General features: G+C 36.4%; 1 protein-coding gene across 9 annotated transcripts in view; it reads left to right on the top strand.

Annotated features, from left to right (window-relative positions):
• Positions 1 to 27,554, top strand: part of LOC129240291 (formin-binding protein 1-like) — a 115,444-nt gene that overhangs the window by 75,042 nt on the left and 12,848 nt on the right. For all 9 annotated transcript variants that reach the window (XM_054876000.1, XM_054876004.1, XM_054876005.1 and 6 more), the window contains exons 3-7: positions 10,103 to 10,153; positions 26,160 to 26,304; positions 26,387 to 26,677; positions 26,763 to 26,941; positions 27,024 to 27,198. In XM_054876000.1, the coding sequence (XP_054731975.1) occupies positions 10,103 to 10,153; positions 26,160 to 26,304; positions 26,387 to 26,677; positions 26,763 to 26,941; positions 27,024 to 27,198 (841 nt within the window). The remainder of the gene's footprint in view (positions 1 to 10,102; positions 10,154 to 26,159; positions 26,305 to 26,386; positions 26,678 to 26,762; positions 26,942 to 27,023; positions 27,199 to 27,554) is intronic.

The following is a 27,554-nucleotide window of genomic DNA, read 5'->3' as shown; positions in this document are numbered from 1 at the left end:
TATAATTGCATACTATTTTTCTGTGTTTCTGATGTTGTTGTCTTGTTTTAAGCTTTTAAAATTAATTTTATGTTTTTTTTTTTTAATTTTTTTATAATACTTTTTGTTTTTAATTTTTTTTTTTTTATAATTTTTTTTTTTTTTTTTATAATTGTTTTTATAATTTTTTTGTTGGTTGGTTGGTTGGTTTGAGGGTGACCCCGCATCGGAGTGCTACATAGACCGCAAGTTGGGTCCGTTGTGTTGCCCTAGAGCTCATTATATAATATTATATGATTTCCCCACCTAACCGAGATTTTTATTATAGATTTTGGTCAAAGATATTAATTCGTTCCGAGAATTTGATGAGACATTCGATTTTCAGGTCCGAGAGTACTGAAAGATTGTCAATTGTTGGAGAGTCTAGAAGAGCGAGTCGACTTCTGGCTAGACCGGGACAACTGCACAGCAAATGCATGCTCGATACTTCCTCATCTTCGTCCTCGCAGTATCTCAACAGGTCGTTTTGAGGAACCCCGAGCCGACGTGCGTGAGTGCCCAAAAGGCAGTGGCCGGTGATGAGAGATATTATATGCCGTAGTTCGTGTTTCGAAAGACTTATAAGGGTTTTTGTCTGTTTCAGATTGTAGGATGGCCAGATTTGTCCGGTCGTTTCCACTCGCCTTTTTTTGTTTGTTTATTTTTTTTTGTTTGTTTATTTTTTTTATATTTTTTTGTTGTTGTGTTTATATTTTTGTTTAGTTTTTGATTTTAATTTTTTTTTTAATTGATTTTAGTATTATTTTATTTTTATTTTTTTACTTATTATTTTTAACCTTGTTTATTATTTACTCCTTGTTTAATTTTTTTATTTTAATTTTTTTATTTTTTTAATTTTTTATGTATTTTATTTTTGTTATACATATATATTAATATTTTTTTGTATAAGTTCATTTTTTTATATTTTTTCGAATTTTTTTATATTTGTTTTTTTTTGTTTTAATTTTTTTTTTTTAATTTTTGAGTTTTATGTTGTTTGTTTTTTTTGGTTAAACGGTTCGCCTGTGACCACTAACTAGCGGTGAATCGTGCTCGATAACTTTGTTGTCACTTTCACATGAAAATTTTTCGAGAAGTGACGAATAGAAGAAGGCACCTACAATAAAATACAATTTTTATTTTAATTTTTGGTATACTTATATTATTTAAGCTTCTAATACAAGGTTGTCTAAATAAAAGGGTATAAACAAATTAAACATTAACTATTTTTTTTTGTGTTTTTTTTTTTGTATTTATTTTTGTATTTTTTTTTAATTTTTAATTAATTTATATTATTTTTTTTTTTATTTTTTATTTTTTTATTTTTTATTTTTTATTTATTTATTTTGATATTTTAAATAAACAAAAATCGCTTTGACTTTTGACAAATTTACAAATAGAAATAGCATATTTTTTGGTATACTTGTATTATCTATTTTTTTTTTTGCTCTATTTTAAGTCTGAAACTTTTCATTGCTTGATTTTCTAAATTTTTTTTACTTTTGATTTTTCCTGCGCTTATCATTCGTACTTTCGCCAACACATTGCATTATTTTTGATAATTCCCTTTAGCCGTTTAATTCGCTGAAAATGGTGCACGGCCTGCCAGCTCGTATAGTCACTTTTCGTAGTCTGCGTCATTGCCTTCTTAAATACATATAAGATTTTCCCCACGCGCTCAGGCAGAAGAAATGAAAAAAAAAGAAAAAAATTAATACATATTTACAAGTAATGCATTTGCTGCTTAGCCATCATTCAGGCGAAGCAAACCGCTGCTCTCTTCTTCATAGTGGCATCGAGCGTGCAGTGACTGGCTGTCGCTCTGAAGTAAACTACTAACGCTTTGTTATATTTTTCTCCTACATTTGGTAGACTTCATCAGTAGCAGCATTGGGGGCAGCTTCAGATGGTTGGTTGGTGGTCGTTCGACTTGGATTCATCCAACTCACGCATGCAGCTCACTCCGTACTAACTCCGCTGCTACTACATTTGCGCAAAACTCACAGTTTTGTGCGCCGTTAGCTGAGCGTCGCGACCGGGTGAATTGTTTTTTATACCTTCACCTGTGACATTTCTTTGGCTTTTATTTTGCTTTGGTTTTCTTATATTTTGCTAGTTTTGGTTTTTTTTTTATTTTCAAGCTTTCTTTTTTGTTATTACTGTTTCTCAGACGAGTCAAAGACATGCATATATTTCAAACTTTTCCCATGGTAATCATGGATGAGCTAATGGAGTTCAACCAAGTGCGGCGTTGCAGGTCTACATGCAGACCACAACATCGAACGCAAAGTTAAAACAGATTTACCCGGCACAAAATGAAGTATTTTTCACACTATGCGAATGTGTCCATAATTTATTTGTTATTGTTGCTATTTTACAATACAACTATTTTATCTTATTTTTCGCTATAATATTTTTATTTGATTTTAAGCCAATGTGAGGGTACGTCAAAATGTTCGCGGAATGAAGAGGAACGGGAAGAGGTGTAGTGAAATTAAAATTAAAAATTCTCCTTTAAGCCTAAACCTATATTAATATACCGGTTATCGGTCCTATTAGACTAATTTGAGGATTAGTAACACTTTTTCTTGCCCTTCCAAATAGACAGAAATTGATTTCTTCATCATCAGTCAAAAAGTTTTTCTTCAATATCTTTTGCGGCTTGTGAAAGAAGTATAATAATACTGACTTGAACACGGTCACATTGCCACGCACACTTCGAGCCCATTTACGCATTTTTTTGCCTTCCTAAGAAGAAGTAGACATCATATTTCCAGCCCATTGCAGGAAAATTTATTTATTTTTTGTCATCGCTTAAGCGGTCTTGGCCGAATATAACAAAACACGCCAGTCGTTTCTTTCTCGTGCTAAACGGCACCAGTTGAAAAGACCAAGCGAAGCCAAGTCCTTCTCCACCTGATCTTTTTAACGCTGGGGAAGCCCTCCTCTTCTCACTTCCTATGCTACCACCAGCTGGTACTGTATCAAATATTTTCAGAAACGGAGCGTTTGTATCCATTCGATCGAGATGATCCAGCCATCGGATCCGTTGGATCTTTATTCGCTGTGCTATGTCTATGTCGTCGTAAAGCTCATACAGCTCATCGTTTCATCGCCTGCGATATTCGCCGTTGCCAACGTGCAAAGGTCCAAAAATCTTCCGCAGAATCTCTCTCTCAACACTCAAAGTGTCGCTTCACCGGATGTTGTCATCGTCCAAGCTTCTGATCCATACTTTAAGACGGGCATGATGAGAGCCTTGTAGAGTGTTAGTTTTATTCGTCGAGAGCGGACTTTACTACTCAACCGCCTACTTAGTCCAAAGTAGTACTTGTGGGCAAGAGAGATTCTACGTTGGATTTCAAGGCTGACATTGTTATCGGTGTTAATGCTGGTTCCTAAATAAACGAAGGCTCGTACAATCTCGAAATCATAGCTGTCGACAGCAACTTGAGTGCCGATACGCGAGTGCGCCGACTGTTTATTTGATAACAGGAGGTACTTCGTTTAGTCCTCGTTCACCACCAGACCATTCGCTTGGTTTCTTTATCCAGTTTGGAAAAGGGAAAACTAACAGCGATGATGTCAGTAACACCGCCAACAATTGCATTGACTCCCACTTCGATTAATTTTAGGGTTTAAGTTTCGCCTCCATCGACAATCCAGTGCACAAATTCAAAAACTCGTGCTTCTGTTGAGGTGTGACCAGCGCCTAGAAGACTAGCGCTGATCTTAGACATGCCAAGAGATGCATAAATGATCTTAAAACTAGTCACAGGTGATTTTCCTAGAATTCCTGCATTCTTTTTCCAAGATTTCAACTTTACCTGAGAGTGTCGCTTAAGTGGGTTGTTTTGTGTCGTTGTAGCAGCATAAACATTTCCCATACACGCGCGGTGAATGCTGCTGTAGTGACAGTCCTTGGCCGAATATAAATCCGAGCCTTTCCAGTCACGTCATTCGGTTGGCCTGAACGCTGTTGCTTTTCAATTGATGCTCCACATTGCTTGCATATTCTTTTTTTTTGTTTTTGTGTTCCTTGTTTACTCCTTTCGGAAGCATAGGGCATTGACAAGACTTGTCTTGCGTTGGTTTCGTTAATTTATTTGATTTCTGGCAGGGTAGGTGATTAGCCTGACGCTATCAGTCCGAAGTAGGGGGAATGCCCACCTGTCGTTGCTTAGGAACCATGCCACCTTACTGCTTGGAGCGCCATCTGTGTTTCACATTTTTGTGCCAGAAAGATCGCACAGATTGTTGAGGACTTCGCTAAATGTGATATGTCTGCGCTATTACCTCGATTGCCCGCTTCCTCTTGATGGCTCCCATATCCTGTGGCACTTGTAATCATAGTTTTTGCTGTGCAAAAGTTTCCTTACATAGATGACAGCACTTCCGTGGTGCCTCTGTTGTTCTTTCTTGCTTAGTTTTTGTTATCTTCCCGATTGCCGGACGTGAATATGAAAGGTTAAGCAATCGATTTGTCAGAAACTTAGCATTTATAGTTGCGCTCAGTTGCAGTCGCGGTATTAAGAAAAACAAAAATCCCCCTTACTTTGTCCAACACCTTGCAATGAACAATCTTTTTGCCCACCCTTCGTATGAAACTCTTTTTTTTTATAATAATTTTTCGGCTCATTTCTTTACATGATGCAGTGAAATTTTAGCTTGTAGTTAAATCTAATGTTGCTTATTTTTTTGTTCACTGCTTTGTTTTACATGTTTTTTATGGCTACTTTTTTAGTTTTGTTAATGAATTTTGTATTGAAAATAATTTGCTCAATTAAAGCCTGATTTTTTCTCTGCCAAGTATGCAGCTAACGAGGTAACCATCCAACCAAATAAAAATGATGCACCGTCAAGCATTCATTCGTTCAGTTACTCATTAATTTGTCCAACCATCCATCATGAATGGCTTGAACGATCGAATGGATGCGAATAGATGGCTGGCTGGACTTTTGTTTTTGCTTTTGTTTTGCAATCACGCTATACGGGCGCGCATGCGCGTATCGAGTAGCACCACGGTTGCTCGTCAAGCACTCGTTCAAATTGGCGCCGCGCAAGCGCATGCGCTTACAAGTCAACTTACGAATTCTTCGTGGCATATTTACTTTGCATATTCACACAAGAAAATTCAATAAATATAATATATGTATGTACATAGGCAATTTACATAAATGAAGCATTGCCCTCAACATCCAACAAGATAATTTGTAAATATTTCCATAAATAATTCAAAAAGCAAATTTTACATGGCCCACCCTATACATTTCCAAATGCACGTTAGGGTACCTCACCAGAAAACGTTGCAGAATTACAATATAAAATCTATTATATTTTAAGACTATAATATTAAGATTTACGTGTGCTAGACCGATTTGGAAATATCTCCAAAAATGAGTTTATATTCGCAGTGGACAAAGCTTTAGACCTGTTAGAACAGTGCCATCATGGCAGCCACGGGATCCTTCGTGATGTTCTCCCTGCAACATCTACACAGTGTGCTCAGTAAGCAGTTCCTGCTGGGGTATTACCGTAGGAATCACACCTGCAGCCACTTGGTAGAGACTGAGTAACGTCCCAGGCGAGTCAGAAGGCATATCTTCGACTACAACGACGAGATCCAGGATCAGACACGGCTGCAGCTATTGGATCGGACAGTATAAAGACAGATATTAAACGACATTCATCGGTTGTCTCTTATCACCTTCCTTAACTTCAAACCCCCGAATGTGCGTTAACGAAGTCCAACCACAATCCATCGCGGACGAAGATATAAATATGTATATGCTCGGCAACTTAAGCAACAAAAAGCGATATATGATCTCAACAAATTGTACCGCCTCGTCTGTGTCAGTATAACAGGAGAATTGAAAACATGCCCAACTGACGCATTTGGTGTGCTTTTATGCATACCACCGTTTCTCATTTGACTATAATTGAAGAAGAAGCTCGTTTGAGCGCTTTAAGAGTAAAAGACATCTCCGATCCAAAAAGTCGTCGCTTAAAGTACTAAGAAGACTTCCGACATACTTCTGTCCTTTATAAGAACTTTAAGTTCAAGTTGTTCTTCTCTTCAGGAACTTTCAGGTTCTTATTAATGAACGTGCGGCCTTGATAGATAGTTCTATCAGCTTTAAATGTTGATCCAAGTTATGGTATACTGATATGAGATATGTGTGAGGGATTGACTTCGCAGAAAAATGAGCGGAACCCACTTTTACATACTTTCAGATAGTCAGACGGCTTTGAAAGCCTTTCTATCAACTGCATTCACCTCGAAACTTGGTACCTTTTCAACATGTTAGAGAACTTCAACATAGAATTATTTGGTTGGAACCCTGCACACGAGGGACATGAGGAAAATGAAATACTGGTTCATCTAGCTGAAAAAGCGGCAATCATGCCTGTAATTGGTCCCCGAGTCTTTCTGTGGACTTCTCAGGAGGTGAGAGGAGAAGAAACTTACTTAACATTAGCAAAATTCTATCGGTCAGCGACAAGCGAAACGATTCCTAAGGCTGGACAGAGGAATTTCTGATAAGTTATGTTCACTGAGGTCACTTTACAGGCCACTACAGCCTGAGATATCACTTAAACAAAATTGGTGTATTTGAGTCTATCACCGATTATGCGAAATGGACACTGAAAATTCAGAAAATATTATTTGCAAATGTCCTGCACTTGGTAGAAAACCCCTATACTTACCACCTTGGTGGAGGTAGTGCTGTGCATCCATACAAATTATGGAACAATAAACCCCAGCAGATGTGGTTGTGCTAAAATTTTTAAAAATCCTAAAAATATAAGGTACCTCAGCTGACTTTGCATAATAGATCTCTTTTGGTCGCAGTGCACAGTAGCCCAATAATAATAATAATGCCCGGCATATGAAGGTTCCTTGCAGAACACCTATTATGCAAAGTACCTTTACCTGTGCCCTCTTGAACCCACTCACCTAACACCCTTCTCCCTCTGGACCCAATCCGTCGAAATAGTATGTTTCTTGGACCTACTATTAGATGAGATAGACGATGACGATCGGTGACTGCACCACACTGGCAGGTCTTGATGCACTGTTACAACAACTTATTCTTCATACTACCAAAGCAGAAGTTTTATATTTATTCATAGAAATGAACGAATCGTTTCAGTGGGGATTGCTTGTGGTACTGAGCTGGACACCCTATGAAAAGGAAGAATAAATCATTCATCCGAAGATTTTTTCGAATGTGAAAATGAAGCGCTCTAAGAGTAAAGGCGAGCCAACTTTCCCATTTATAATATCGAAAACAAAGCAGAGTGTTAGTATACTTCTTCTACTTTGTTAACGATTTTAAGTTTAGTAATAGCATTATATGAAGGAATCGGACCAGTAAAGTTCAAAGATCTGAGTGCAAAACGAAGAAATTTCTTTTGAATGCGGTCAAGTCTATTGATATGGCACTGATTATAATCATGTTCGAGGATTTGGATATGAAATTAAAACGAATCCTTAAGCGTTCTAACGATTTGTAAAATCCAGGAATTCCTGATCTAGCATTCCCTTGGATGTCCTCTTCAATGGAAGATACGCTTCATCTACCAAGGAGGCTGTTGACCTTTTTGCGAACTTTTTCAGGTCCCATTTTGTAGCAGCGTCAGAATCAATTAGAATAGGATACTTACTGCTTCTTCTGTTAATTCTGGTTCTTTCCATTTAACTGTTGAAGATATTTGCGATGGTATTCAGCACAGCAAAAGTTCATGGTAAGTGTATGTTGATCGATTATCATATTTTTTGTCAAAAAATCCTTATCCACTTCTGCTAATTTTCAATAAATCGTTAGCTTGTGGACAATTCATAGATACATAGTTAAGTTACTCCTGTCACACCTGCATATATTCAAAGCTGGGAATACAAATAACATCTCGAACTACAGACCTATTTCCAAACTTTCAACGGTTTCAAAGCTCTTTGAGTGTATTGCAAAATAAAAATTATACTTGGCTGTAAAACGTAATATATCAAGTAATCAGCATGATTTTATGGCTCGTAGGTCAACTGTCACTAATTTAGCTGTTTTCTCAGATTTTTGTTCGTCGGCTTTCAATAATTGCCTTCAAGTTGATGCAGTTTATACGGATTTTTCCTTGGATAAAGTCTGCCACTCAACCTTAATCTCTAAACTAATAAGGTTTGGGTTTCACTCTACTTTCCTTAAAGGATAAAGTCGTACCTTTTCAATCGTGAATGTGTAGTTGTTGTCGATAATGTATCTCCCCGTCCTTTTATAGCCTCTTCCGGTGTCCCTCAGGGCAGCATTTTGGGCCCTTTGTTCTTTGTAATTTTCATTGATGATATATAATATCTGGATGTTTTCATTTCTCCGAGTTTCTTTTATTATAAAGGATGGTTAAGTTTCAAGGACCGGTGTTGATTTTGAATAAAATATAATTGTTTTAAGGAAATAATTGTCATTTCTCTTTATTATGATAATATTGGTGTGGCTCAATTACGTAAGGAACAAAATATCGGCCAAATAGCCGCCGCGGCTTCGGCGGCACACCTCCATCCGATAGTCCAAATTTTCGATGACGCTGAGGCATAATTGAGGTTCCATGCCGTTAATGTGCCGAATTATCTCATCCTTTAGCTCTTGAATTGTTGCTGGCTTATCGACGTATCGACATTTTCTTTCAAATAACCCCAAAGAAAGAAGTCCAACGGTGTCAAATCAATCATGATCTTGGCGGCCAATTGACATCGCCGCGACGTGAGATTATTCGGCCATCAAATTTTTCGCGCAAAAGAGCCATTGTTTCGTTTGCTGTGTGACAAGTGGCACCGTCCTGTTGAAACCACATATCGTCCACATCCATATCTTCTAAGTCGGGCCATAAAAAGTTTGTTATCATCTCACGATAGCGAACACTATTCACAGTAACTGCCTGACCGGCCTCATTTTGGAAAAAATTCGGCCCAATCATGCCGCCGGCCCATAAACCGCACCAAACAGTCACTCTTTGTGGGTGCATTGGTTTTTCGGCAATCACTCTTGGATTATCATTCACCCAAATGCGGCAATTCTGCTTGACGAATTGACGAATCCACTGAGGTGAAAATGTGCCTCATCACTGAAGATGATTTTCTTTACGAAGTGCGCGATATGCATTTTGATTTGAACGCCCGTTTTCATAATAAGCCTGAATAACTTTAATGCGTTGCTCGATTGTGTATCTTTCCAAATGGTTCAAATTGAGTTAGTCTGAAATTGAAAAATGTCAAATGAAATGCAGTAAAAAACCTGACGTTTAGGTGTGGTTCACATTCAACATCGCCCCTTGAAATTTAACCACCCTTTATATGCGTACGATTTAAAATTTTTTAAAACTGTACGAAACCCGTCTGATGCAAACGATCTTCAATCAGAATTTAACAACATCATTTTCATTATATTTGTATAAAAGTGTGGTGTGTTCTCTAACAAAAACCATATAAAACCAATTTTCAAATTTTACCATATACAAAAAGTATAAAAATGGCTTTCCACTTTTCATCACAACTCCACGTTTTTTAATAAGAGTTTCTAGAAATATTTTTGTAATGTAGTTTTATAATTTATTAAATCTTAGAGCAATTTAGAGGAGGAGCTTTAAGCTTAAACTCTTCTATCATCTGAGATGGTGTTTTTGGAAAATTTTTTCGAAAACTTATGTGATTTACAAAACACTCGATTTTTTCAAGTACTTTCAAATCGGTGCAGCTCGCATAATTCTTATATATTTTCGCAATATTTGAGAATATAACAAATGTGAGAATTCGGAAGGAAACAAAAAGGTCGATTTTGTTTTGTTTTCTATTTGTTTTTTTGTTTTGTATAGAAAGTGTTGCACTCTAATGTATAAGTACATTCACATGTACCAGTATGCACTCATACTACATCGTGGGCCAAACAATTTCACTTTAGCTGCCGTGAAATTTTCGAAGATGTATTTTGAAAAGCAAATACTTGTATTTTTCTATTTGAACTTTTTATAGCATCTGTTAGCACTACTTCAACTAAGTATTTAATTACTATTTTCTCCATTTTTTCACTTGCAGACGATTAGCGAAAAACTACCAGCCCAAAAAGAAGGAGGAGGAAGATAATGAGTGAGTATATGTTCGCCATTAACTTGTATTACTAACACATATTTATAAATAAATAATTAATTTAAATTGCTTGCTTTGTTCAAACTGCATTTTCATGTCTTGTTTTGATGCATGAAAAGCAAAAATCCAGCAATACCATAACCTTGTTCGCGTGCAAAATACCATATCAAATAGCTACAGCATCTGACCAACGAATTAGGAACGATAATGCAAACTCTAAACTAGACTAGCAATAAATAACAACGAAAGTAGTGGGAATATGTTAAAACAATTATGATTTTTATTTGTTTCTTATACAGGGTGGTCCAAAATGCGTTAGTAAATAAAAGGAGCTTGAAAAGTTTTCAAATTTTTTTTCGTTTATTAGAAACAGCAAAACTTGCCACTAAACATAGAAAACTATTAAATTCAAGTGACTTTGGATGGTGTGTCTTACAGTAGCCAATTTTTACAACCCAATTTTGCGACTTAGGTTTCATATTTGAATTCTTCAATCGTCTCTGTATGGTATGCCTCAGGGCCCCCTTATCCTTAACGGAGCCTCTAAAAAAACAAATTAAGTGGCGCAAAATGGTATAGGCAAATGGTACGTCAATTATAGCACATGGACTGAAAAGTCCTGGGGCTACCAAAGAAAGCACTTTTTTTTGGTCAAGCTTTATTCATCAACGTAATCTCAATCAAGAACAACGCAATCGTTCCAGCGCCGCTCTAATATTTAAATACCGCTTTTGTAGAACGATTTATCTTTTGCCTCAAAATAGGCATCAGTTTCAGCGAATTCACTTTGGCGGTCTTCATAGATATAGAGGGTGCTTTTAATAACATCAGGGCGGAGTCAATCGTCGCTGCGTTAGATAGACTAGAGGTGGAAAGAGCAATGCACTATCTGTCTCTGGATCTCGTCCCTACTTGCCTGCAGGGAAGTTAATGCGGTGGCGAGAGGGGCTAAAGTGACAGGGGTGGCGTCCTTTCGCCCCTACATTTTTTCCGATAGTCATGCCGCGATCAAGGCTCTGACGACGCCATGGTATAGTAAATTCCTGTAAAGAAGAGATCAAATCTCTTGGGTGTGCAGGTAACATTTCTCTGATCTGCGTTCCAGGACATAGGAACATAGAGGGAAGTGAAATTGCTGATGAGCTTGCCAGGAAGGGCCTGGGAAGGGAATTGGCCTTATAGACCTTCTACCCGCTCATCGGTATCCCCCTGACAGTTGTTAAAGGGGAACTGTACAAATTATTTCTCAGGAAAGCGCAGGAAAGATGGAGTTCCATTTCTTCATGTGCTATTTCGAAAACTCCTTGGCTCCAGTACAATATATGTACGAAGAACTCAGAAAGTCCTCTAGACTCTTCGCCATTTTCAAACTCGTAGCTGTGTTTACCGGTCCCTGGACGGTCAGCACATACGCGGAAAAGCCAGGGTTACCATTTAACCTCCATTGCAGAAGCTGTATGGACCTTTCAGAGAAGGCGACTGTTGAGCAGTTTCTCTGTAAATGTCCGAGTTGGCAGATAGAAGATTAAGGTGAGTAGGTGCTCCTTTCTTCAAGAGCCTGGGACAGTGCGCCAACCTAAATCTAATCAATAATCCATCTTCTCCATTACATCAACAGTTCTGGCTGGCTGTAGAAATCTACCAGTTGGAGGTCTCATAATGGTATCAAAACGGCGCTTGAGTGCTACTTGAGGAGTGCCAGATTGGCACTTCAACCATTTCACCTACCTATCTACCTATCTTCAGCGATAAACTCTTCATTCGAGCGAAATTTCTTACCGGCAAGCATTTCTTTTTAGTCTGCGAACAGCTAGTAGATGCTGAGAGCCAATCCAGGGGAATACGGTGAATGTGGGAGCGATTCGAAGTCCAATTCATGTAGTCACTGCTTGTCACTGCTCAGAATTATCAACACGTTCTCGTTTTTGATCAATCACGCAACCTCATTTTTCGATCATTCAAAACGATTTTGTGGATTTTTTTTTGATGTTTTCTGGTGTTTTTGCCTCATTTGGACGTTCACTGCGTTCTGCATCATCGTTGTCTCCACAACGACTTTTGAAGTCAGCAAGCCATCGTTTTATTGTTGTTTCTGATAGACTAACACGTTTCAGACCATTGATTCGCTTGAACAGCATTTTTCCCATCAAGAAGCAATGTAAAATTAAAATACGAAACTTTTTTTGATCTATTATTTTGAAAATAACATGAAAATTTAACAGTTGTCTTTTTGATGTTAGTATTACTGAAAAAGAGGTGAATACAATAAAACGAGTACCATCTATGTGTAAGGCCCAGGACTTTTCAGCCCATGTGTTATTTGACAGTTTTGAGCTGCACAGCTGCAGTATACAATCAAACAAGCAAAGGAGTCCGTGAGGATCAAAATAAAGATGTTAATTACTCCAAATCATATTTTTTTTTAGTAGAAAAGCAATTAAAAAACAAAATAACTCAAAAATGTTTGGATGTGGGCACAATCTTGATTTTATCATTCTTGATCATATATGTATGTATGTATGTAAGTCACTCGGCGAATAAGCGGATTATCTAATAATATACATAGATAATTTGGCTAGAAACTTTTGAGCAGAGTCTGATGAATGAGCTTTCTTATTCTCTTGCTATAGGTATATATAAAAAACTAATAGAAATAAATAAATACAATTTTAATGCGACTAAAAGCTTTAGCTATACTTATCTGACTACAGATGCGAAAGGTAGGTACTGTATCGAAGGATACAGCTTTCGGCCTTTGATGCTTGGATCTTGCATATTTCTTCTGTGGTAGTCTCGTTAGCCGTCAGTCTCGTTGTTTAATAGTCACATTTCATGTTCTTTGGTAAAAATTTCAGTCGCTTTTCAGCCCGGCGAATACTGGTGCCACGGCATCATTTCCAAATTTAGCTCGCTCATTCGATCCAGACTTGCTCTATTTTGAATGAGAATTAAATCGTCTAAAGAATGCTCTATAAACCCCATATGCTAAACTAGAATATTCTGCAAACCGCAATATACTAGTATTGGTTCACCGTTCGCATCGTTAATTCAACGAAATGTGCTGACCCTCATTTTTCACTGGCAACAAAGCTTGAAATCAGTACAGAAAGTGTATTTTTCATAAGCAGTGATAAACACTTTCCCTTTCAGCTCGTTATGTAATTTATATGCTTCTTTAAGGTATTTTTCACATAAAATCAGGGAAGCATTACTTTTATATGCATATATGGAAGGATTTCCCGATAAACGCAACTTCCTCACAGTCTTCATACAGCGAAGTCCTCAATAAGCGTCTCTCTTCTTGCATCAAATAACTTTGCTTCGGCTTTTGACTCAAAATCTGCTAAAAATATCCAATTTTAAAAACAACTCCTACTGTGCATAATTCGTTGGTCAGGTACTGTATACTCGTCACTTCGTCTTAATTTTAGTAACCATTACCACTCTTAAATTGTTTTGATTCGCGCTATTAGATGAAGCTTTTTCATGCACCAGTTGCACTGATGGCTATTTATTTTGGTATTTGTTTGCGTTAGCCGTGCTTTATTAGCATGCACCAGATACATTTTCCAAAGGCAGTCTTTTTTTCTTGTTTTGTTGTTTGATTTAGTAATTAACTAAATTTGCGGTTCTTCAGTTATTGGAGAGCAGTTTTACACATTTAATGATACAGATATTTATGTAACTATTGCTTTTAGGTGTTCTAGATTTTCTTTTTAATTTAGCTGCGTTTATGGCATATTTTTTTTTATTTGGCTTCATCTTTGCTTGTCTTCGGTATCTTCGAGCAATTTTAAGTAGCATTATCGACATCTGCTAGAGCCAAATCTGGCCAAAATATAATTGTACCATTATGACGACTTAGGAACGACTGCAGACGGTTTTTCAGTGTTGATGGTTCCGACAGTGCAGTACGACGTGGATTTATTATAGGTCGCTGCAAGGTCCGGAGAATACAGCGAATGCTGGAGGACCTCTCATTCGATCTCTTGGAGTGCGGCTTTGACAATTTGTGTGGGGCCTGGTGTTGTCGTGAAGGATTATGGTATGATCATGTCGATCAGGTCTTCTCAGTCGGATAGCCTCATTCACGCGGTGTAGCGGTGTAACTTGGCAAAGTAGAGCTCCTTGTTGACCGTGGCATTCTTTTCGCGCATTTCCCAGTGCACCATGCCCATATCATGATCCCAGTTCCATCAAACACATATCATGATCTCCTTTGGATGAGCATCCGGCTCGAATTTCGGCTTTGGCGTATCTCCATCCATCCACCCACTCCTTTTTTTTTACCATTTCTCATCTCCCGTGACGATTCGGTACAAAAAGTGTTGTTTATGACCGCGTGTTGACCGATGGTGGGCGAGATGCTGAGAAGCAATTTGTTTTTGTTTATTTCATTGAGCTCGTGAGGCATCCAGGCTCCCAATTTTTCGGTAAATCCCATTACTGAGAATCGTTTTATGATCGCAGTTCATTTGGCGACCGTTTCCCCTAAAAGTGATTTCTAAAACACAATATTCCTGGCTTCATAGCCACAGAAGATTCACCATCTGGAGTCAGATCTGAATCCATTGGACTACAGTTTGTGGTCAGAATTGGAGAACTGGCCTGTCGAAGACCTCTCAGAAATTTGGAGCAAACAAATTTTAGTTCCGTGTGTGCTGGAATAGCCTAGTCGTGAATGGCCTAATCGTTTGAAAGCTTGCGTAAAAGCAAATGGTGATAATTTCGAAGGAAAATGAATTTTTTTTCCTAATATTTGCATGATTAAATAAAACTAACCACATTAGAAAAAGTATTATAATTTCATATTTATAACGGACTTAACTTGAAACAGAACTTATGGCAGGACTAAGTGCATACATGAAAGTATTTGAATAGAGCAGAATTTTGTTTTTACCCAAATTTCTTTGATCGAAGGCCGATTTACGCGTACTTTCCATAAATTCTATTATAAGATATTAACAAGAAAAAAAACAAATAAATATATAATAAAATTAAAAAAAGGAAAAAAACCAAAGAGTAATTTTTCGCCAGCCACCTACGTTTCAGCATTCATAAGTAAACATACACTCGTGGCCACGTAAACCTTACCACCTCACTTTTTGCACTTTTTCCCAATTACTGCGGTTTAACTCATCAAATCTTTCCGAAAATGAAGACATCTACGAAATAGTAAACATTGCTTAAGGGGGGAAGCTGGTCTAGAATTTTGAAAAAATCGAAAAAAATTTTTTTGTCTTAAAAGGTGCTTTAGGGTCTTAGAAATAATATACCAAATGAGGGATGCCAGCAAAAATGTCTAAATGCCCCAATTTTTCATTCGACGGCAGTGCCTCGCAGGTATGCCCCGAACGCTACTTACAACTTTAAACGCGTTTTTCTCGAAATCACTTTTTTTAAACTGGCCGAAGACATAACTCGAACAAATCTTTACAGATTCGAAACGAAAATTTGACAATACATTCGAAATACCTTTCTCCGGAGACGTACGTAGGATTTTTTATTTATATTACATAGTTTTTTTTTAATCAACAATTTTATGTCGTTCTTTATAGTGAAAATTGTAACTTTTTGTTCAAACGTGCACCATTTCGCGAAAAAACAAAATATCGAAAAAATCCTACGTACGTCTCTTTCTGTTGTTATATAGAAACTAAAAAAATTTTATTTTTTGATCCAGGACAAAAATTAAGGAGTTTACGTCTTCGGCAATGGACCCACTAGAAAAAAAGGCGCCTTAGGAGAACTGCTGGACAGCGGCCATTTTGAAGTTAATTCAGACGAAAAATTTTGTATTTGTACCATGAAAGCTATATTATTAAACCTATTTCACAGATTTTCGATTGATTCCTTTGTTGAGTCAAAATAAATTCATAAAATATGCCCATTTTTTGCGCTCTAGACCAGTTTCCCCCCTTAATAAATAAACATTTTTTGAGCAAAAATTATTAATATTTAACTATGAAGATAAATTTTCTTTTATATGCATTACAATTTTTGCAACATCAGGTGTGCTTTTACATTCGTTTTCGATATAAAAAATCCATAAATATTTGAGTAAATGCTCTAATATGCAGTTCAACCGCCTTTGACAGCAATAACTGCCTGGACCCGAGCAGGCATTGAAAAAGGGCAGATTTCAAATAATTTCGTTTGGAATTTCCTGCTCCCATACCATGTTAAACACTTTTTTCAGATCTGCCTTAGAGTTTGGTCTGTGTTGAGCCAGATGCTGAATCGTGTTCAAGTGGAGAAAGAAACAAAATGTCTGTCTTCACACTTTTCTTAACTAAAAGCATGAGAATATATCGTTGATGCAATACCGTATAAAAACTTACCGATTTAGCCCGACGGATTGGTGCGGAGTCGTCCCGAAAGATGACGTCAGAAGTATGCCGCCCATATTGTAGATCTATGATGGAAACGATAAAATTGTATAGAACCTCTCTGTACTTTTGGCCGTTCATCATTCCATTAACAATGAGTAAAGTATCCCATATACAGAAATATAAACATGCCCCGCCCATTTGGTTTTCAAGATGCTTAACCGTTCTCGTCACAAAATTTTCTTTAAAGCGTTATCCTGGAAATCGACGGGCATATGGTAAATGGTCGTTGCGGAGCAAATTAAATTTGCTTTCATCCGACCATATTACCATTTAATTTTCACTGGCTTCAAGGACCAGTTACAGTGCGTTTTTGGCGCATTTCCACTGAGCAAGTCACATCATTTTTCTTTTTACAAACATGGGTTTCCTTGAATTAAAGCCGTACTCCTGCACCCTCCTGCGAAAAGATCTTAAACTTTGTTTTTCTCCTTGTTCACTCCTCGAGGGCCTCGATAAGACTCTTCCATCGTACACAGTTCTGTGCTGTTGTTTTTGCACCGTCCCATGAGATGTCGGCATCTGCTAGTTCGCGCAGCATCGACCTTCTCCAAATTTTTTTGGTCGACCGTGACCTCTGCTCTCTTGTGGGTTTCAAGCTAGTGCCATTCTTGTGATGCTATCTGGTGGTTTTCTCAATGTGTGACCTATCCATCGCCACTTTCTGCGTTTGATTTGCCTAAGGATGGCTTTCTCGTTTGTTAATCTCCACAGTGCGTCGTTGCTGGTGTTTGGCTAGAATATTCTGCAAATGATGTGAAGGCATGTATGTTTGCATTCACCCGAATGTCGCCCTTACTTTTTTTAGCCTGCAGTTGACATCTTCATCTGCTTCACCATCTGCTGTAATGATGCAGCCGAGGTAGCAGAAGTTTCGAGGAATTTCACGCGGCATCCGTCAACCAATATCTGCTTTGCGCTTTTAAACTTATGGCTAAGTTAGGTTGTTCCTTACTAATGTTTATGGAGATTTTAAAGCGGTTCTTTAAGCAAATCCTACGATTAACACCATCTGTTCGGCGGGAAAATGTCTTTCTCTTAGTGCCAACTCTACACCGACAACGCAATCGACCCACCTTTTTATAGGAAATTTATTACTCTTGGACGGCTACATCTAACTTTTCTCTAACTATCTCGCGCATAGGTACTCGTTCTTTTTCTAAAGTGAAAATAATATTTTTTTGATGCTTATATCTAGCGCACATTTTTTAAGTTTTTATGTTTAACCCAGGATTTCTCATAAATTCCTAAAATACATTTGTCAATACTTTGCACTTCAATTGTGTAGATTAAAATACAAATTTGAATCATTTCGACTAGAACGGCTATAACTACGGTTGAAATGCACATTTAGGTAGACGAAAAAGTGTACTGGTAAGGTTTCCATGACCTCGAGTGTACCTTTATAAATTCGTTTATGTACACACATCTATCCATATGCCCGTTACCATCTACGTACGCAGCTCGCTTTCTCGCTCTTCCAAAGTATTCAATACTACAACAAAAATCGCCCAGCAATTTACCCAATAACAAATGCGCTATTAAAAAGGCGCTATAAGAATTTTCAGACATTCAGACTTTCAAACACCAACAGAATTTGCGAAATTTTGTTTATAGCAAAGCCGCCATTGTTTTTGTCTGCTTGCACTTGAATGAATACTCAAATGGGCAACTAAAATTAGTGTCTGGTATAATGGGTGATGAGATAAATGTATTTTTTTATAACTTTAATCTTAATTTTAAACCTATCTATTTATAAGCTATCTAAATAAATTATATTTTACCGGTAGAATTTGGTTTTTTTTATTGTCGTTGAAGTTGAAGTAAATTTTGATATTTGGTGAAGCCTGACAGAAAATTTTCAATTCGTCCTTTTGAATATCGAGAAAGTCTAGTCATGGCGAGAAGTACCAAAAGCTTCTTTAAAGAATGGACAAGAAAAATATAGGTTGGGCGAAAATCGATCATCAAATTTATAAAAACTATTTTTATTTTATTTTCTTCTTTATTAAGCGTACTATGTTAAACAAAAAATTCATATCTCAATTCTCTGTGTTGTAAACGAAAAAGCGCAATTTAGATTTAACTCCTTTCATTAGGCGACTGACATCAGTTTTTGTTACGGCATCTGCTGCTCTCTGCCAATTCATTTTAAACTGTTGCTCATTTTTAATTTCTTTCCTCGCCTTTAGCAAATTTCTTTTAACAATTCTCCAATATTTTTTAATTGGTCGCAATTGTGAACAGTTTGTTGGGTTGTGGTCTTTTTGAATAGTATTTACCCCGTGCTTTTCATACCAGTTCATGAGAAGACGTCTAAACTGGTTCGATGCTAAATTGGGCTAGAACAGAACTGAGTTTTTATGTTGTTTTATGAATAGCAGCAACTTTTTTTAAAAACACTCTTTCATTCTTTCATTTCTTGATTTTTATTATTTTTGTCCATGGTGATGAACGTTTTGTAGTGCATACCACACTGGCTTACCAAACCAAATATTTTTCAAGGATCTTGCCCAACATTTTTAGCTAAAAAGGCACCTGGAACTCCCCTAATCTTCATTGCAGTATGAAACTTAGCGCTCTGAATCTATTTAAAGTTCTCTTTGGCGTATGTTTCATCGTCTATAACTGCCCAGCCGTATTTATGGATGCCTTGTCTGTATAATTTTGGCGTACGTGTTTTTAATAAGTGTAACGACAAAGATGCAAAAATTGTTGTTCCAAGGGTTCAGCGTAGCCACCATCCAGCCTCCGAAATGGTTTGGTGAGTATTGTCTTGTAAAAGCGTTACATCTCTTCATTTCTGCGAAAAAGGTTGAGACCGGAGCAAAAGGGTACCAGGCGAATGTCTTAGAAAGCGGGGTGAAGCAGTTGAGCAGTTTTCTCTTCAAAGGAGAGCGTTGGATCTTCCCACAGGATTCCGCTCCAGTCCATAAGGCAAAAACCACTAAGCAGTGGCTAAAAATTAATATTCCTGTGTTAATAGCCACAGAAGATTGACCGTCTGGAGTCAGATTTGAATCCATTGGACTACAGTTTGTGATCAAAACTGGAGACCATGGTCTGTCGAAGACCTCACAGAAGTTTGGGGAGTATCAAACAATCTTTGGTACGAGCAGCGACGTCCCTATCCATGGAAACCGTGCGTGCTGCAATAGCCTAGTCGTGAATGGCCCAATCGTTTGAAGGCTTGTTTAAAAGCAAAGCAAAATTTTTTCCTAATATTTACATGATTAAATAAATCAAACTTCGTTAAAAAGAGTACTATAATTTCATATCTATAACGAATTTAACTTGTAAGAGAACTTATGGCAGGAGAACTTATACAGCAATTGACCATCTCTCAGTGTAGCTTACGGCCAAAATTCATCACTCAAATAATTTGAGATGGTTTGAATGAATAATTTTGGGCCACCTGTATATTTGTTCTAAATTTTGTTTGAAGAAATGGATTTTTGTTTTTATAAAAATTAAAAAAACTCATCGCTCATCATCACCCTTTATTTATAGTATAGGGTGGGCCATGTAAAATTTGCTTTTTGAATCGGCTATAAAAAAAACTAATCAATATTTTTTCAAACTTTTTTTTTTTGTTTTGAAGATTGAACATTGTCATTTCTGTATGAAAAATAATATCCTTCAAATGACTGCCACGACTGGCTTTACAGTAGGCCATTCGATCAACCCAAGTTTTAAGCACATTTTCGATTGTTTGGGTTCCAATTTCATGAATGGCAACTTCGATTTCATGTTTTAAAGCATCAATCGTCTCTGGATAGTTCGCATAGCATTTATCCTTAACGGCTCCCCACAAAAAATAGTCCAACGGGCTTAAATCACAGCTCCGAGGCGGCCAATTGATATCGGAATTTCGGCTGATTATTCGGTTTTCAAAAACGGTAGCCAAAAGTTCGAGTATAACTTTGGCAGTGTGACAAGTTGCACCGTCCTGTTGAAACCAAATGTCGTCCGTGTCATCCTCTTCAATTTTTGGAAACAAAAACTCGTTGAGAAGGTCACGGTAACGCTCGCCATTTACTGTAACCGCGGCTCCTCGCTCATTTTCGAAAAAAATTGGCCCGATGATGCCGCCAGACCAAAAATCGCACCAAACAGTGACTCGTTGTGGATGCATTTGCTTCTCTACAGTAACGTGTGGATTTTCTGAGCCCCAAATCCGACAATTTTGCTTATTGACGTAGCCACCGATGTGGAAATCAGAAAAGAGGAAGAAGACTCACCACTTTGGAAATAGGTTTTCAATATTTCCCAATTTTGTTTAAGCGTCTAGCGTCCCATTTCGTAAATGTCAAACCTTTAAGTAAATTATGAACACATTTGACATGACATTTGTGTTACCATTCTCAAAAAAATAGGTGGTTCAAAAAGCAAACGCTATATGGCCCACCCTGTATATCAGTGGTTTGGTATCTGCAGTCGAAAGGCTCTTAATTTTTTGCTAAAAAAGTGTTTTTATTTTGGATTTTCATTATATATATTTTTTTTTGTTTTTTTTTTTTTGGTATTTTTAATTTGTTTGGTTTTCTTATTTTTATTTTGGTATTTTTCTTATTTTTATTTTGGTATTTTTCTTATTTTTAGTTTGCTATTTCTCTTATTTTTATTTTGTTATTTTGGTTTTTGTTTTAATATATCCACTTTACTATTCGCTGTTTCTCTCAAAGCCGGTTCAGTGACCAGAGCTGCTTGTTGTTCTTCTTTATTTTGCTTTTGTTTAGTTTACTCGTGGAAAATATGCACTTTTATTTTAACGCATTGCTCTTGCTGTTAATTTAGCATACATATGGATGTATATACATACATATATGTATGTAATATATATAAATATATTCTTACTCTCTTGTATGTATGTGTGCTTTTGACGTAAATGGCTATCGAGCGCGTGGGTGTTTGTTATTCAAAATATTCCATATGCGTTGCTATGCTTAAAAGTTTTTGTTGTAGAATTGTTCGAAAGTAATTTTTGGCGTATCTCTACATAAATTGTTTTCTGAACAAATGGGATATCATAAATCTGCAAAATTGATTGAAACTTCGAATTGAATGGCTGTTCTTTATTTTATTGTATAGTTCATACATACGTGAGGCCACTACAGTGCCAAACATTTATAATAATTCATTTGCATTAGAGGTGTTCCAGCCTCTGGTAGAGGCTGAGTAGAAATTAAATTAAGATATCCTTTTCTTCTGTCAACCGATTTTGACGAATCTAAGCCTATACTTATACTTTGCCCTTAATTTCTGTAATCCTAATGATGCCTCTACTGTCTAAAATAAGGCCAACATTTTCTCTTTTTTTTTGAAGAACAACTTTGCCCTCTATTAGGTCGTTGCAATTCTTCAAGGTGAAGTCCAAAATAAACAAGACTGGCGTCGTAAAAATGTTTTTGATGGCGCCATCTTTTTAATGAGATAGTGCATTCGAAGTTACATCCCTAGCTGACTTTCAGTGAAAGCTTGGTGATATTCGGTTCATTGAAAACGAAGTTATTGCGTCTAATGTATCAGTATGTTAGAGTCATCGGCACAAAAATAAGTTTCGAACAAAAAGCTAATATCAAATTTTGTTTTAAAATCGGTAAAAAGTTTACCGAAACATTTGAATTGATGAAAAAAGTTTATGGCGATAATTGTCTATCTCGCGCCAGAGTTCATGAGTGGATTACACGTTTCAGAGATAAATGCCATGAAAATACGGGTTTCAGTAATCACCGAAAACTCCATCGATATTGTTCGTCAATTTATTAAAAATGAACCGAAATCATGGAATCGAAGTTGAATATCTACAAAATATCGACTTATCGCATTTTAACTGATAATTTGGGCTTACGAAAGGTCTGTACACTTTTCATTCCGCACAAGTTAACTGAGGACGAAAAACTTCACAGAATTCAATATTCGAAAGACCTCATTAAAGAGGCGAGAACAGACGAGAACTTCCTTTACCACATTTTAACTGGAGATGAAACGTTGTGTTTCCAACATTAACCTGAAACTAAGAGTCAAAGTGCCGAATGAAAGGCCCCAGACGAGCCACCACCCAACAAATCGCGTTTAGAGAAGTCAAAAATAAAAGCAATGCTCATTTGTTTTTACAATTCCAAGGGAATTGTCCACAAGAAGTTCGTGCCAATGGGCCAAACCGTCAATGCAACTTTCTATCTTGGCGTTTTGAAGCGTTTGTTGCATCGCACTCGTCGAATTCGCCCTGAATACCGAGAAGGAAGAAACTGGTGCCTATTGCATGGTAACGCACCATCTCATCGATCCTCTCTTGTGATTGATTTTTTGACTAGAAATTGCCTTTTAACCATCAGTCACTTACCGTATTCGGCTGATATGGCTCCCTGTGACTTCTAGCTATTCAGAAAATTGCATTTGAAAACGTTTTGCGTCCGTAAAGGCCATCTAAAAGGCTTGTGCCGACTTCTTGAAGGACATTCCGGATTCCGGTGAGTGATGTGAAACACTCTTTCGAAAAGCTTTTAGATCGCGCAAAACAGTGTATCGAAGCCAGAAGGGACTATTTTGATTAAATAATCTCAAAGTTATCAGAACAAAGCTCCTGTCGTTTCCATTTTAGTTCAGTCTTGTTTATTTTGGACTTCACCTTGTAAATACTTCTTCTTACTTTTCCCATTCAACGTTTTATCGGTGAGTGTATATGTGTGTGCCATTCTACATACATTTTTATGCTCTAACACGCACTTTAAGCCAAATTGTGCTCATTAACGTTGCGATTTGACAGCGATTAATCTAATTTTCCGCTTGAATGGCATTAAAGTAGTCGCTTGCCTATGAATACAAGAGTAGGTAATGGTATTCTAAAAGGAAATTAAAAAAAAAAATTGAATGTTGTTGTTGTGGGCGCCTATTAGGAATTCAATGTATGTATTTACTTTTAACTGTAATAGAATTGAAACGTGTTTAAGACTTTCCCCCACATCCTCTCCCTCTACGCCTTATGTTGAAATTCTTTGATATTCACCCTGAGAGTGGCATGTATGTGGATGTGTGTGTTTATGCATTTCTACACTTTAATATGCACTTGCCATTTGCATTTGGCGCCGTTTGCTGCCAGCACGCTCGTCTTCTCTGACGTCACGTTGCTCATACGCCACCACCTTATCTCTTCATCGTTGGCGTTCATTGCATATGTGTGCGTGTGCGCTTCTGCTTTTCAATACAATTCGTGTGCGTTCTGCTCCTACCTCCATTTATGGTTGGCTTGTCATAATTTCGATTGACATAATACGCCTTTCTCTGCCAAAGGCTTAAGCTTGACGAATTACGCATACGAGCAATTTGCATAAAAATGTGGTAAAGCCGCTTAATCATGATAATTTGTGGTCGCCTTTTTGAGTGATCAGAATGCCATTACTGAGTAACTTTGTAGTTATGCAAATAAAGAATACTGCAAAGATTTAAATTAAACCCAAATGGAAATAGCTGGTAATGTGTGGAAAAAGGAACGAATAAACGAAGCGGGTAGTGGTAGTGAGTGTTTGCTTTGATATACTGAAAATCATGATGCCTTTTTCTGTTCCAATTAATGAGTAAATAAAATCTTGTTCGATCCACAAGTTATAAAAATTGGGGTTTTCTGACAGCGGTCTCCTCCCGGCAGACAATGTTTGGGGGCTGCTTGACCTAATCTGTCTTGCCGCTGCTCCCAACGGTTCTACATCACTTTGTCACAATTCACCTGGCTGCAAAGCCTTTGATGTTGGTTGAAATGTCGAACGTAGCTTACAGTGCGAAGAATGATATCTTTTTAAATGCACCAGCCGGAGTTGGTGTCCCACAAGGTAGGCCAGTCCATTTACACTTGCGTACAGATGTCTACGCTGTTGTTTATGTCCTCTTAAGCAACAGATGAACAAGTTAAGTTAGTAAGAGCCTGATTAAAGAATTCCTGCATTTTTTAACTGAACTTAAATCCAAATCACGCGTGAAAACTTGGTTTTAGCAGTGTTGGCAATGTAAAATTTAAACAAGACAATTTAACAAAAAGCATATTAATTGCTACTGGCAATGCTGTTGTTGAAATTCTCGCACTCTCTTTGCATTCTGCGCGCACTCGGTCAGTCTCTCGCACAAATTTAAATTCCATGTACTATTTGCTGCTATGCAGTCCCTGATATGCAGAGCTATTGACGTATACGTACTAATAACGGGTGGCGAGTAAATTTTCTTGTCAGCACAGTAGTTGGCAACAGTGAATGGACTTACTCCTATACAATAAGAGCAACGCGACATATTATATATTTTTGACTATTAGTTTATTTTTTATTTCTTAAAAAAAAAAAAAAAAAAAAAAAAAAAAAAAAAAAATTATTTAATTTTGTAATTTTTTTAATTTAACATGAAACAAATTTGTTTACTTAATTTTTGTATATTTTTATAAAAATATAGTTCATACTGCAATAGAAACTATATACTTTAAAGGTTTGTAAAAAAAATTTAAATATTCAAAATTTCAAAAATTTTAACCAAAGTGTCTACAAAAAACAGTCCAAATTCAACACGATTTTTAAGCCACTTGAAATTTGACAAGGGTCAAAAATCAATTGGCCTATAAGACTGCATATTATCATATATTTATATAATATAATATTTCTAAAAGTTCTGAAAGGTTTGAGCGAAAATTTTTAAGACATTTTTTTGGATTATTTTTCAAATTTTGTACAAAGTTGGAACTTGGTTTTATTTTGTAATATGAACTATATTTCTATAAAAAAAAAATTAAAAAAAAGAAAGTTCAAAACTAAAAAGAAAATTAAAAACTACAAAAAAACAAAAAAAAAAAAGAAAATAAATAAAAAACAAAATTAAAAGAAAAATTAAAAAAAAAAAAATTAAAAAGAATAATAATTGGAAAGAAAATAACAACGAAAAACAAATTGGAAAGAAAAGGAAGAAATTAAAAAGAAAAAAAAAATTAAAAAGAAAAGGAAAACAGATTTAAAAAAAATTAAAAATAAAGTTATAAATAATATAAAAAAATTAAAAGAAAAAAGAATTAAAAAAAAGAAAAAGAATTAAAAAAAAGAAAAAGAATTATAAAATAAACAAAAACAATAAAAAAAATGAAAAAGTGAAAATAAAAAAAATTATGAAACATTAACAAATGGTCGAAATGTTGCAATATGTCGTGCTGCTATTATTGTCATCATGGGTGTATTTATAACAAAACAAAAAAAGCTTATTCATTTATAATTATGGAAAAATAAATAAATAAAATTAAATAACTTATTCAAAACTATCCTTTTTTTGTTTTTACAAATTACTAACAAATCAAAATTTGTTTCCCCACAAGATCATCTGCCTGCCAAATAAAATAAATGGATTAAAAAAAAAAATGAAAAATAAATCAAATAAAAAAAATTAAAAAAATTATGAAACATTAAGAAATGATCGAAACATTGCAATATGTCGTGCTGCACATAGGTGTATTTATAACAAGACAAAGAACAAAAAACACTTAATTTATAATTATAGAAATTAAAAAAATTTCATTTCCAAATTGTTCAAAATTATCCTTTTTTCTTGCTCTTACGAATTATTAACATATCGAAATTATTTCTTCCCATCAGATTCTCATCCTGCCAAGCTTTTCGCAATGTTTTAAAAGAAGTCAACGATTTAGCGGGTCAGCGCGAAGTAGTCGCCGAATCACTAGAGCAACGCATCGCACAAGGCATTCAAGTGCTCTCCAAAACATTACGAGATGAACGGAAAGTAAGCCTTCATATGAAATAGAAAAAACATTTAATTTATAATAAAAACAAAAACTTCATTTCGTATTTTTTTCATCTCTCAGCGGTGTCTGAATGAAGGCACATCCCTACAACAGACACTCACCGCACAGTTGGGCGCATTGGAACGCGCCAAACGAAACTATGAAAAAGCCTTCCGCGAGTCGGAAAAAGCTGTGGAGAATTACAAGAAAGCCGACATGGATCTAAATTTGAGTCGAGCGGAAGTGGAACGTTATAAGAATATAATGACTGCGAAAATACAACAATCGGACGATGCGAAAAACGAATATGCCAATCAACTGCAGAAGACTAACAATTTACAACAGCAACACTACAGTGTATTATTGCCAGCGGTAAGCATAAATAGAAAAAAAGAATAAATAAATTTCCAAACAAATTAGAAAATAAAAATTATAAAATTTTTTTTACGCACCGTAGGTTTTCAATCGCCTCCAAGAGCTGGATGAAAAGCGCACTGGCGGCATACGTGAATTCATCATTGGCACGGCAGATGTTGAATCAGCAGTGGCGCCCATCATTGCACGGTGTATGGAGGGCATTGTTAAGGCGGGCGAGTCAATAAACGAGAAGGAAGACTCCTTTAAAGTCATAGAAAGGTTGCTGATGTCAACTTATGCCTATTTACATATACGATTTTATTTAACAACCATACTTAAACTATTTTCTATTCACTTGCAGATATCAGTCGGGCTTCACACCACCAACTGACATACCATTCGATGATTTGTCAAAACAAAATCCTGATTCATCACAGGATTCCCGTGTGCTGTCAAGTCACTTTACCGTTAAGGGTACCATCAGCACGAGGGTCAAGAAACGCCCAGCGATTTTCAGCTTCTTTGGCAGCAATAAAGTAAGTGCGTGAAGGATGTTGCAGGTAGTGCCCATGAGTAGAATCAGAAAAAATTCAATTGCATTTGCATTCAAGTTCTGTGCTCTGAATGTTCAGATTTTGTTACTTCTATGGCTAATGTGACACAACTTGACTCAGTGAAGTTGAAAGTTAGTCTAATTGAAAATAGGCATGGTTTCTTAGTAGCGTCTCACGAAATCAGTTTTACTCAAGGGAATGTGAGAGGTTAGTTTTAAGAATTTTTTTTTTTTCACTGAAGTTAAGTACAAAAAAGTGCTGTATACTAGCAGACTCAAATATGGAATTACATTAGGTCTTATCAATACGCTATTATAGAAAGAAAATCTGTGTTCTAA

This window comes from Anastrepha obliqua, chromosome 3 (assembly GCF_027943255.1).
Source record: "Anastrepha obliqua isolate idAnaObli1 chromosome 3, idAnaObli1_1.0, whole genome shotgun sequence".
Lineage (NCBI taxonomy): Eukaryota > Metazoa > Arthropoda > Insecta > Diptera > Tephritidae > Anastrepha > Anastrepha obliqua.
This window is presented reverse-complemented; position numbering and strand designations above follow the sequence as displayed.